We start from the raw sequence: 12,331 nt of genomic DNA, 5'->3' as shown, positions 1-12,331 counted from the left end.
CAATTGGTATTTCCGAAAACGCATAACGCATCTAGGGTATATTGAAGTAAAAAGGAGGTGGATCTTGTTGGAGCTTTGTTTATGTCATGAATCATTTAGCCATCTGCGATATCCATGTCTCCATCTGCATCTAGATGATCACGGCCATGGCCTCCCGATGCTTGAGCGGCCTCGGAATTACTCTTGAGGTATAAAACCAGTCGAAATGCCGAGTTGCCGTTTAGATAGTATCTATGAAGTCTCTTGCTTCTGAGGAACCCAAGGTGTTCGTAGAGTTTTATAGCGCCGGCGTTGGTCACTTCGGTTTCCAGAACGACCTGAATACCAAGAGGGTCGATCAGTTATCGGTGTATAAGAAAACCCACTCCGAGGGAATAAAAATAGGACAAACCTCGTCCGCATTTCTAAGAATCATGGCGTCTATAGCCATCTTGACGAGTTTCGTAGCCAGTCCCCTACCCCTGTATTCTTCCTTCACGACGAGCATGGCGATGTACCCTCTGTTCGCGCCATTTTCGCGGTGTTTCTCGAGTTTGCAGATGACGACGCCGATGAGGTTTTCGCCGTCCAGTGCCTATTTTCTCATACAACAATCCTATTAACAATTTGCTTTCGAAAAAAAAAATTACAAAGAGGTATTCTGCCGTCGGGGCGCGGGGTGTATTTACAAGATAGCACAGATCCCCCCACTGGTGCAAAAAGTAACGGTAGACGTAGATGCTGTAAGGTTCCGAGAGGCCGTCGGATATCAAGGACCGCAGGGCATCGAGGTGAGGTGTTTCCTTTTCGTTCTCGAAGGCTTTGAAAGTGATGTTATCGGCTTCCATGGCCGTGGCCTTTTTGCGCGCGATAACTTTTCACATGCGCTGCGCCTTTCGCAGCTGGGTTGTGGGGAGGTTTTCGGGAAGGTTTTTTGGGGAGGGTAGTTTCGTCGGCGGGATACGTAATTTGGCAGCTCGAGCTTGGGAGGTAACGTAATCCACCCACCTGCGAGATGTACCCCAACGCGAGATGCTAACCGTGTTAGGATTGAGTGGTTCTCTTCGTCAACTCTTTATCTCCTCCGAAATTTCTATCTTTTTTCTGTAGATTCGTTCTTCTCTGTATTTACCATCGAAATTCATTAATTTTTGCTCAAAGTCTAAGAGTGGGTTCTTTAAATTTATCGAAAATACTACCGATTCGACGTCGTAATATTGATTCAAAAAAAGAAGAGAGAATTCGTTTAGTATTAAAAGTATTGAAAACGGAAAAAGTGTTATCCCTAAAATATATAACAGAGAGTTATAGTATATTAGTATTAATACTGGAACACTAATTTGCCGACTAAACCGCCTAGGGGAACCGCCAGTTTTAGTATAAACAACTACTTACTTAAACTAAAGAAATAGTTTTAGCGAAATATATAAAGAACTTATAGAAATCTAAGTTCCCTTTTAATTACAACATCCTTCAAGCTATAGCAGAAAAAATAGCAGGTAGACTAGTGGGTATAAATTAATATTATAAATTTCTGGTACGTTATTCTTAATTAATGACAGTTCGTAGTCGCTTATTAGAGTCGAAATATGGGAAGACGAATGATGTCGAATCGATGCTACATTAATTCTATCTTTATAATAAAATCGTGAAAACTTATAAGATTTTGAACGAAAATATATGGAATATGGACGAAAAAGGGTTTATAATTGGGTTTAGAAAGCCTGAAATTATTATAGTACTTATATTCTGTAAAAAGCAGCGATTCTGTGCTTATAACGCTACTCGAGAGAATGTGATCATAGTCGAGTGTATATTAGCGACGGGAGAATATTGTTCTCCGCTCGTTATTTATTTAAGCAAAATTCATATTCTTGATTGGTACTATAATTATGAGAAGAGAGAAGAGTAGCTCTAGAGTATTAGTAATAAAGGCGTAATAAACGAATATCTTTCTTTGGCTTAGTTAAAAAATTACTTTCAACTTACTATTGCTTGAATTGTTGGAGGTTTAAAACGACTGTTAATTTTTAATAGTTATGAATCCTACGTTACTGTAGACTTTATCGACTTCTATCTTAAAAATAAAATTATATTCTTCTGTCTTCTGCTGCATTCTACGTACTATTTTCAACCTTTTAACGTCGGACTTTTCAGCCATTACGCCATCGCTTATAAGAGAGAGGTGAACGAATATTCACGTTTTGAGGATGTGGCGATTAGGAAACCTGAATTTAAGAAGCTTATTAATATTGCGTGTACTAAAGTGTTCACGAAATGCTATATTATTGGCGGTTGGAAGGGAGCTGGACTCGTTCCCTTCGACGCTTTACGAATTTTAAAAAAATTGCCTAAATTTCAAAAGAGGGACTATATCGAATCGCTGCGTGAAATCATTTCAGAGCATGAATTATAGTTGTTGTAAGAGTCTAATGTCCAGCCGTTTCTAACGCTCCAATGCTCACGCACGCTGCAGACATATATCGATGCAGTGGATGCATTAACTGCGCTACATCTTAGTTCTTCGCTATAACAGTAATATAACAAAATTATTAAAGTTGTAGCTGAATTCTTCCCCAGGCGTAAGGTTCTCGAAGTAACTAATGAAAAGTTAACTAAGGTATTGAGAACGAAATGGAATAAGAAGGAGGGGGGTAAAACTCATTTATCAAAAGCGAGGGTGTTAGCGGATGTTGAAATTAAAGCAGCTGTCGAGGCAGTTAAAAAGCAAGTAGCTGTTCGATTTCTAGGGATATCTTTACGAACTCGTAGCGCTAATAACAGGCAGCTTGATTATGCCTAGCAGTTTTGGACCTGGACCCTGAAGGATTAGTAGCACCTGGGGGGGTTATGGGGGTGCCGGGACGAATTGCGTTGTGTTGTTGTATTTTTTTACTTTTTTCGACGAAAACCGTCGATTTCACAAATAATTTATTAATTTTTTTTAATAATAATGTAAAATTAGTTAATTAAAATAGTTTTCACCACCATTTTCACGTTTTCGAGGTCCCGGAGGCATTAAATTTTGAATTTTCGGTGAAAAATAGCATCTCGCGTTGGGGTACATCTCGCAGGTGGGTGGATTACGTTAGCCGGGACTGGCTGGTGCGTGGGAGACAACGCAGACATTCCACAGATGGGGGTACCTGGATGAATCGAGTGTTCAGGCGAACCACTGGTTCGTAAGTTGGGGACAAAATCATGAAGGCTTTGGTTGCCACACAAGTAAATTTACCATTCGATTCCTCGGGCAATCCTGCAAGTGTCCGCCAGAAGGCTAAGATTTATCGGATTCACCACATCTTCGAATCAATTAAAAGTCAAGCTCAGAGATCCAGTAAACCCCAAAAATGGGCATTCAAATAATTTGAATCATAGTACTAACTAGTACTACCTAGGTACCTATACTCCCCAGAAATACTGGTAATGCGAAAGACATAAAATGAAAGAAAACATCGAAAAATGTGTTCATTAAATAGGAAATAAGCTTCATAACTTCGTTCGCAGCGATATGGATGCCCTTTCCCTCCCCGCGAGCCCATGTTTACTGATATTTGAATATCATCCATCCGTGGAGATCTTCAAAATCGGTTAATTCCTCCGCTGAAAGATTGAAAAGAAGAAGTTTAAACCGTCAAACCAGCAACAGCCTTCTCAGCATCACCGACAACAGCGGCAGCGGAAGCATCGCCGCCGGTGCTTGGAGTTCCGGACTTGGCAAATGCTTGCTATGGTTTTGAAAAGACGTATTAGTAAAAACGTATACCCCCCGATGTGATTTTCTTTTTGTAGGATAACATACCTCGAAGTCGTGGATGATATCGTCGATGTGCTCGATACCGACGCTGACTCTGATGAGATCAGGGGTGACACCGGAGGCGATTTGCTCCTCCTTGGTCAACTGGAGGTGTGTGGTAGCGGTAGGGCTAATGACGAGAGTCCTATTGTTTGCGATTACGTTAGTACTTGAAGTCCCGCGCTTTCCTCCTCACGGACCGGTAAGTAAGTACTTACTTGGCGTCTCCGACACTATACGAATCGAAAAAGTCAGCAAATGTGGGAGTTCTTGGATATGAAATGAGAAAAACATACTTGGCAAGGTTCGATGCAAGCTTGAGGTTATCGACGAGAATACGGCCGGCGTCTTCTCCTCCCTTGATACCGAACGAAAGGACACCACCGTATCCTCGGGCTGGGTCGAGGTACTTCTTGGCCAATGCGTGGGATTGATGGCTTTCGAGACCGAGGTACGAAACCCAGGAACTGGATGATTCGGAAGAATGTATTTTCAGTTTATCGGATCTCTTGAGTGAGAAGTGGTTAGAAGTCTTACACTGATTCGTGCTTCTCGAGCCACTTAGCAAGCGCGAGGGCATTGCTGCAGTGTCTCTCAACGCGGAGAGAAAGAGTCTCGAGACCGGTGATCAACAAGAAGGCGCCGAATGGGTTCAATGCGGATCCGAGATCACGGAGGACATCGACTCTGACTCTGATGGCGTAAGAGATCGGACCGAAGGTCTTCCAGAAGTTGAGGCCGTGGTAGCCAGGTGCAGGGTCGGTGAATTGTGGGAATCGGTCGTAGTTCTTGCCCCAGTCGAACTTTCCGGAGTCGACGATGACACCGGCGATTGCTGGATGTCAAAAAGGGCGTGGTTAGTCTCCACGGACCCGGATGGAGAGAAGAGGGTTTCGAAGGCTTACTGTTTCCGTGTCCGCCAATCCACTTTGTGGCAGAGTGAACGACGATATCGGCACCGTGCTCGATCGGCCTTATCAGGTAACCACCAGCACCGAAGGTATTGTCGACGACTTTAAGCCGTTACGTTAGCAAAGTTATATCGACCTCTCGTGTACCATTCGAAACATACCAAGTGGGATTCCAGCGGCATGAGCGATATCAGCGATCGCACGGATATCCGGAATATTGTACTTCGGGTTTGCGATAGACTCGATGTATACGGCCTTGGTCTTGCTATCGATGGCGGCGGCGATGTCCTCTGGCTTATCTCCGGTGACAAACTTGACATTGATTCCTGCGCGCCGGAAAAATCGCAAGGGTTAGCCTCTCCGTGCGCGCGCAAAATGTGGAGTTCAGGCTTATGTTGCGGCTCACCTAATCTCGGGAAGAGGACCTTGAATTGATTGTAGGTTCCTACGATAGTATGTTTGTTAGGATGGGAAAGTTACAGTCTTCGGATCGCTGTCTCATACCGCCGTAGAGGAAGGATGTCGAGACAATGTTGTCACCAGCGTGGGCCTAGGCGAGGATGTCAGTCCACCCCTCCACAACCTTTTAAACAAGAAAAGGGGCCTTACCAAAGCAAAGATAGCCATGGCCTGGGCGGATTGACCGCTGGATGCCGCCTATTCCGAGTCCCGTTAGCCAAAACCGACCCCGATATCGCAAGCGAACCGAGAATATGATACATACAACGGCAGCAACACCACCCTCGAGGGCAGCGATTCTCTTCTCGAACACATCAACCGTTGGGTTCATGATTCTGGAGTAAATGTTTCCGAACTCCTGAAGGGCGAACAGACGTGCGCCATGGGCGGAATCATTGAAGACGAAGGACTACATTATTTCGAAATCAGCCTTCTCCCATCATATGAAAGCCTAGTCGGATAAACATACAGACGAAGCGTAGATTGGAACGGCTTTGAAGATTTAGATCCGAGGTTAGTTTACCAATGAAAATACTATCGGGTATATATATCGGTAATACCTCGGGCGTTGGTGGCTGGGTCCGGCTCCTGACTGTATCGAACCGTATATCATCAGTATCCACCCGTCGCAAACGAGATAAGAGCTGGCTCTCAAACAGTGAAACCCTTACCCGGCGTGGAGCTGCAAAGTCTCAAACTTTGGTTTGTATTCTTCTGCCATTATGAACGATGGATCGGGTATGTATTCGAAATAGTATTATTTTCTAGCGTGAGGGCGCAAGAATAATCTACGATGGTAGAAGGTTTTGGTTAGGATTCTGCGTTGATACGCCAAAAATGCAACAAAGTATCCGTCGACGTTGAAGCGCAGTTTGAAGTATCGAAAGAAATTATCGAAATACTTTCAAAAAAAAAAAAAAAAAAAAAAAAAAGGTTTATATCAGTGCAGATATGGATGTAATTTGCACCTCTCATACCCCTCATCTATGTTTGATAGATGTTCCGGGCGCTAAGCCGTTCACATAGCCCGAGGGGTGCGGCTGCAGGTAGCATGCTATAAAATATGGAAATTGCGCGATCCTCGAACGAAGGTTTCGCGAAACTAGATATAAATGACGTAGCCCGATGCGCACGTATCGGAAAAAGTTCCGATAAGAGATGAGGCACCGGGCTATGGGGAAGAAGTTTATCCCACAGAAAGCCGACCGATATTTCTTTCTTTTCTTTACAAATGAATAAGGCCTGTGGTACAGCGCCGGAACTAAGAAGAAAACTCGAACGGCGAGTTTTACTCACATCGAAAGAGCAAACTCGAGTCTCACTAGTATGAGAAAAAACGGCGCAAAAACGAGATTTTAGGCTGGAAGCTACTGACAATCGTCGAGAGGATGAAGGGCAAGTATTGCGAAATGAAAGTCGACAGAGGGAGGAGGAGCGCGGGGCTTATATAACATCTCGAAGCCATCGGGGTCCCCCCAAGGACCGACCGACTTTTTAGCTCTACGCTACATAGGAATCCTTTCACAAGAGACAATCTCAGGAAAGAATTGGCATAGTATCATGCCATGTTCAGGGTACAGAGACATATTTCGACATCCGATGCGGAGACCTAGACCACAGTTTTGGACTGAAGTCGTCTCACCGTGGAGGTCGCCAGAGCACCTTTTTTCGAAGATTTCCAATTGCAGGTGCTTTTGTGGACGCCGAAGTCAATCACGCCATCGATATAGCCTTTTTCGCCTTGGTTAAAGACGCTGGTTCGGCAGGAAAACCCAACCGACAGGGTTGGCCAGGCCCGGGGTGATTATGTAAAGGGTCCATCCCGTATGCCGTGGAGAGTAACTATTAAAAATAGGAATTGCACTGTGGGCCACCCGTGCTCTTTAGCCCCGCAATTGATAGACTAAGGGTAGACCCCCGCATGGAAGCTCGACGGAATGTGGTGGTGGTGGTGGTGGCGTTTGATATTTGAGATTTTCAATGCGATATGCAAGATGCCTGAGAACAGAGCAGCTGTGTTGCCGTCTGGACGGTCCCACACCAAGCGAGCCAAACTCTCGATCTCTGGCAAGCAAACCCCGACCAACCTTTCCACCATCCAACCAGATCCGTTGGAACCACCCAGCTCCCCATCCTGCTACGATCCAAGCTTCAAAGGTACGTCCCTGAGCTCCATCTCCCTTCCGGGTCCGGATCACGCGTCTTTCTGCCTGCGATTTCTGTTTCTCGAGCTGTTATTTCCGAGTTTTCGTTTCTGGTACCCCTCATTTTTTCCCTCTTTCAATTTCGTCCCGCGTCGCCAGCTACTACCGCCCAATCGACACGCGAACTCAAACGTGGGAGACAGAAAACAAAAAAAAAATACCTACTTCTTACTGACCTTCGTCATTGTCTCTTCAACAGCACGTGTTTGATTCCTTCTCAGATACAAATCCGCAAAAATGTCCACATACGACGACGCCATGGATACCACCCCTGATAAGGGCAAAGGCAAGCTCCTGGAGGACACCATTGCCAACCCTGCAACCGAAGAAGAATCCTCTGAAGACGAAGAGGAAGAAACGTTCGATGAGCACGTAGGTCCATCCTGCTACCCAATTGAGCAGTGGCTAGACCGAAAGGAACCCTTTGCTAACATGTTATCCCGCGAAACAGGCGTTGCCCGAAGGTACTTGAAAGATACATCCCATCCTCGGCATTCACATATCTCCCATTGACACTTTCTTTTTAACATCTCGCAGAAGAAGTCGAACACGACCCCCTCGATGAAATCACCCCCGAGAACATCGTTCCTGGCGGCCGTACCCGTGGCAAGTCCATCAACTACGCCGAGGTCGACCAGACCGGCCTTGACGATGATGACGATGATGACGAGGACTTCCAGGAGAAGCCTGCCCCCGAGGATGAAGATGTTGACAGGATGGAACACTAAAGTACCTACTATTACACCTACTTGTTAGCTGAATAGACTGTGTGTCCCGTTTTGTTTCTTCCACCGCTTTTCTAGAATTACATTAAAGGCGCAGCCTGGGTACAACGTCGTGACCTCTTTTCGTTTTAGCGCAAGCATTATTTTTTATCTCCTGTTTCTTTCTTTTTCGATTACCATTATTCCCAAGCATCTTCACCCTAGAAAGAAAGAGAGGTGGTAAGGATCAATGCAACGGGGAAAGGATTCAAGCTTCTACATGCACATGCATAGCGATTAACCTAAAAAAAGAACCTAAACGTCTTGTCTTGTTCCTGTTACGAGCAAAGAAGATGAGAATGTACTTTACTCCACTACGAATCGATAAGAAGGAAACAAAATGGCGATGGAACAATAGCATCACCATCGATCCTCCATCCATCGATCTCTCCGATTGACCAGATTCGACCAGCGGTGTGCATATATGCGGCTGCGTTGGCCCTACATAATCGCACGGCTCCGAAACGACGTGACAAGCCTTTCTTCCAAGCCGACCGGCTTTAACTCCAGGCCAGCTTGCAACGCGCCGCTTTTCTCCAGGCCCCTTCGACCTCAAATCGAATCACCACATCTCCATTTTCCCAACAAAGCTTCAAAAATCCAAACACCATATGCCTAGATGACTTCCAGGTACGAAATACCCCTACCCCGTGCTTCCGACACGGCATCCCGACTTCCGTCCGTTAAGCAATAATTCCAAATCAACAAAAATACCCAACCGACTAACCACCCGCCTTTTTTGCGAGCACGTGTGCGAAACAGGTACGGAGGTCTCCATCAGCGCGATGGTCGACCTGTAGGTCACGACGGCTACGACTCCGGGTCAGGATTGGGAGTTCCCACCGGTGGATACCGTCCCGCGACACCCAACAGCAGGTTCTTTTTTCCCTGCCCACCCGTCGATACGGAATATCCGGGGAGGAGGAAGACCCAGGGCTAACGAAGGGCATCGGGAAACAATAGGGGACAATACAGCCATGCCGTACTCGATGAATTGGAGTCGCAGAATGATGCAGCGATTGAGGCTATGAGTGCCAAAGTGCGAATGTTGAAGGATGTATGCGCTTTCTTCCTCGTCTTCTTTTGATTACGATACGAATACCCGCTGGTACAGCTGCAAGGGGAGTGGCCTTTTGTCAGCTGCGCAATTGGGAGCGATATCTAAATATACATACACAATCTGTGGGGAAAAAACCGACTAACAGCTGCTCTTTTGTCCTACCCCAACCAGATAACAACCGCCATCGGTGTCGACGTCAGAGATTCGACTACGATGATCAATTCGATGGTAAATATCAACTCCCATCCCTGCCCCTCATCTACCTCGATCCGAAATATATTTGGAATTCCTCTTCCTGACTTGTTCTTTCGCTTTTGGTTTTTTTCGGTCGTAGAACGATACATTCGAAAACACCCGATTCAAACTACGCGGAACGATGAATAGGATGTTACGTATGGCCGAAAAGACGGGCGTAGGGTGGAAGACATGGCTTGCGTTTTTTGGAGCCGTGTCTCTGCTGTTTTGGTACGTTTGGTTGTTTTAGGATTTCTTCTCAAGGGGGGTCCGTGGTGAAAAAAGTCGGCTCTTCTTCCGCTTCAGCTTTTTTTTATTTCAGGTTTAGCTCCCGGGGTGGTTTTTGGCTTGGGTAATAACGGCGTCCCTGAATCATGGGCTGGGGAGTGTGTATCGGTTGTAATATTAGAGGTGGTATATACTTTTGATGGGATTCTTTGCCTTCGATGGCTCAATAGCCGGTGGTATTGATCTTTAAATTCCAGAGTATTCCTTCGTAGGTAGCTACTTACCTAGGTCCCTAGGTACTTGGGTCCTTGGGTACCGTCGTATATACCATTCGGCTTACAGAGGATCCGAATAAAAAAAGGGGATATATTCGGTGACATGAATCCAATACCTATCAGAAATCAAATCCCAACATCCATCGAAAAACCACGAAATGCAAAGACGGATAAAGAAAAACGGGAGTCCAACTTGAACAGCACAAGAGCAGAAGATAATGAACCCCGCCAGAGCACCCTTGCAATTGGAAATCGAAAAAAAAAAAAAAAAAGGGAGAGAGGGAAAGCCTAAAATACAAATATCAGGAGGTATTTCTTTCTTTCGAAAGGATAAAAAAGGGCTGAAATTGCAGCATCCATCGATTCTCCCCTTCCTCTTCCCTCCTATCATTTCCTTTCCAAAATAATAAAAACGAGGCCATCTAAGTGTTATCTCCAAGAAAAAGAACTCCGGTAGCTCTCAAAAGGCCGGGAATAAAAAAGAAGATAAGAAGTCTGTTACGGTCAACAATCGATTTGAAGGATGATGCTTTAATCCCCCTTCCTCCTTCTCGCTCCCTTCTTCGTATAAAGTACACAGAAAGGCCCGTTTTTCTTCTTCTTCGTCTCCTTCTTTTCTTTATTCCTTCTTCAGCAGCACTTGCCACCACCTTGGTCATTCTTCGGCTGGTCGGATAGAGGAATACCGCGGTCCGGGATGGAGCCGCCGGCTTCGTTCTCCGGTAGCACCTTACTGGAGACGATTCGGTAGATTTCTAGAAAAGGAAGAAAATTGTTGATTAGTTATCGGGATCATCCCACGGAAGTGGCTTTTGTGGATCTTGGCGTGGCAGGTTGGGGCGCTTTACCTGTCAGGATGTTCTGGAATGCAAGCTCGACGTTCGAGGCGTCGAGGGCGGATGTTTCGATGAACGATAGGTGGTTTTCAGCTATGACAACGTTAGGATGACATCATTCCCTTGAGCCTGTTCGAAGGCTGCGAACAAAGAGACTAACCAGCAAATGCCTTGGCTTCATCCGTAGTAACAGCTCGAAGGTGCCTCAAATCGCTCTTGTTCCCAACAAGCATGATGACAATGTTTGAATCGGCATGATCTCTAAGCTCCTTCAACCATCTGGTGACATTCTCATAGGTGATATGTTTGGAAATGTCGTAGACTAGAAGGGCGCCTACAGCGCCACGGTAGTAAGCCGAGGTAATAGCACGGTAGCGTTCCTGACCAGCTGTATCCCAGATCTGTGCCTTGATGGTTTTCGAGTCAACTTGGATGGATCGTGTGGCGAATTCGACACCGATGGTGGACTTGGAGTCCATGTTGAACTCATTTCGGGTGAAACGGCTGAGAAGGTTAGATTTACCGACTCCCGAATCTCCGATGAGGACAACTGTAGAGATGGCACGGTTAGCATTTTACGATAACTGGAACATTTGCTTTTCGAAAGAGAAGATGGAGATGTGATCACGAAGGAACCCGAGCGGTTGCCAAGGGCGCAGGGGTAGTAGAGGTCGAGGAATGGGGGGAAGCTTATGGTCGAGCAAAGTACCTTTGAACAAGAACTAAAACCCGTAAGAAGCAAGCGTTAGTCACAGAACAGCTATGTTGGTCCGTAGCCTTTGTGAAGCAGAGATGGGAGTGGGGCGACATCATGGTCTGCTTTGAAGAAGATCTAGTATCTCTCGCGGGTAACGAAGGCACGAGGGAGAAAACAGAGGAGGTACGTACATCATATTCGTCGCTCGCCATGGCTTCAAAGTAGCTGGTGTTCGAGTTCTACAAAAGTTATTCGAATGGAAGTGGCGTTTGGATGAGAAAACTAGAGGCACGCGAACGGGATGAGAAATATGGTTAACTCAAATCTGGCAGCAAGCAGGTGTGTAGGTGTAGGTAAGGTGTAGGTGTCAGTGTAGTGTCAGAGGTAAGGTAGCAAGTATGGAACGGAGCTATGCCTGCCTGCAGCGCACCAAGGACTGGACCGGACTGCACAAACAGATGGCAAAATATGTATGCTTGTCCGTTGGGGGTGCAGGCCAGGCCAGGCGAGCTTCTGATAAGCTCGATCGAATCAATCCCAGACTCGAAACGAAAACAGCTGCAGGCCAGGCAGGGCATTAATTACGAGATTAAGGATTAGGGATGGCCGGTTACCTGAGACGGCAGGAGCGCTGCTTTACGGACCGGAAACGATCAAAACGACGGCGAGAACGAGAACCAAAGCCTGAGCTTGAGCTTTGCGATGATGTAGTCAGTCAACCGGTCAGTGAAGTGCAGCGGGTTAGATGAGTCGGTGATGATGGTGCTCGGTGGTCGGCGGTCGGTTTGATGGTGATGGAGATGTGTTTTAAACAGACGGACAGTACCTACATACACTACGGCAGCAGCAGAGGAGAAAGAGAGGGAGAAAGCTTAGTCGACCACACAC

General features: G+C 46.1%; 5 protein-coding genes across 5 annotated transcripts; 2 read left to right on the top strand and 3 right to left on the bottom strand.

Moving 5' to 3' along the window:
- Window positions 1-95: 95 nt before the first annotated feature.
- Window positions 96-827, bottom strand: DFL_008539 (uncharacterized protein; the record flags this gene model as incomplete). Its single annotated transcript, XM_067638286.1, has 3 exons — window positions 96-317; window positions 392-574; window positions 669-827. 3 exons carry the CDS (start codon window positions 825-827, stop codon window positions 96-98), a joined length of 564 nt encoding a protein of 187 aa, XP_067486189.1.
- A 2,778-nt stretch (window positions 828-3,605) lies between these two features.
- DFL_008538 (uncharacterized protein) lies at window positions 3,606-5,866 on the bottom strand (the record flags this gene model as incomplete). Its single annotated transcript, XM_067638285.1, has 14 exons — window positions 3,606-3,707; window positions 3,782-3,920; window positions 3,994-4,008; window positions 4,072-4,242; window positions 4,313-4,610; window positions 4,681-4,788; window positions 4,848-5,012; window positions 5,093-5,131; window positions 5,191-5,236; window positions 5,296-5,343; window positions 5,411-5,554; window positions 5,615-5,637; window positions 5,706-5,737; window positions 5,817-5,866. The coding sequence occupies 14 exons, from the start codon at window positions 5,864-5,866 to the stop codon at window positions 3,606-3,608; spliced, it is 1,380 nt and encodes a 459-aa protein (XP_067486188.1).
- Window positions 5,867-7,586: 1,720 nt separating this feature from the next.
- On the top strand, window positions 7,587-8,077 carry DFL_008537 (uncharacterized protein; the record flags this gene model as incomplete). The annotated part of the gene is made up of 3 exons (XM_067638284.1): window positions 7,587-7,721; window positions 7,801-7,813; window positions 7,887-8,077. The coding sequence occupies 3 exons, from the start codon at window positions 7,587-7,589 to the stop codon at window positions 8,075-8,077; spliced, it is 339 nt and encodes a 112-aa protein (XP_067486187.1).
- Window positions 8,078-8,732: 655 nt separating this feature from the next.
- Window positions 8,733-9,657, top strand: DFL_008536 (uncharacterized protein; the record flags this gene model as incomplete). The annotated part of the gene is made up of 5 exons (XM_067638283.1): window positions 8,733-8,743; window positions 8,876-8,989; window positions 9,077-9,170; window positions 9,345-9,401; window positions 9,508-9,657. The coding sequence occupies 5 exons, from the start codon at window positions 8,733-8,735 to the stop codon at window positions 9,655-9,657; spliced, it is 426 nt and encodes a 141-aa protein (XP_067486186.1).
- Window positions 9,658-10,540: 883 nt separating this feature from the next.
- Window positions 10,541-11,655, bottom strand: DFL_008535 (uncharacterized protein; the record flags this gene model as incomplete). The annotated part of the gene is made up of 5 exons (XM_067638282.1): window positions 10,541-10,665; window positions 10,759-10,839; window positions 10,907-11,296; window positions 11,456-11,468; window positions 11,635-11,655. 5 exons carry the CDS (start codon window positions 11,653-11,655, stop codon window positions 10,541-10,543), a joined length of 630 nt encoding a protein of 209 aa, XP_067486185.1.
- Window positions 11,656-12,331: the final 676 nt, after the last annotated feature.

The sequence above is a fragment of the Arthrobotrys flagrans genome (genome assembly GCF_004000055.1).
Source record: "Arthrobotrys flagrans strain CBS H-5679 chromosome Unknown unitig_1, whole genome shotgun sequence".
NCBI classification, from domain to species: Eukaryota; Fungi; Ascomycota; class Orbiliomycetes; order Orbiliales; family Orbiliaceae; genus Arthrobotrys; species Arthrobotrys flagrans.
This window is presented reverse-complemented; position numbering and strand designations above follow the sequence as displayed.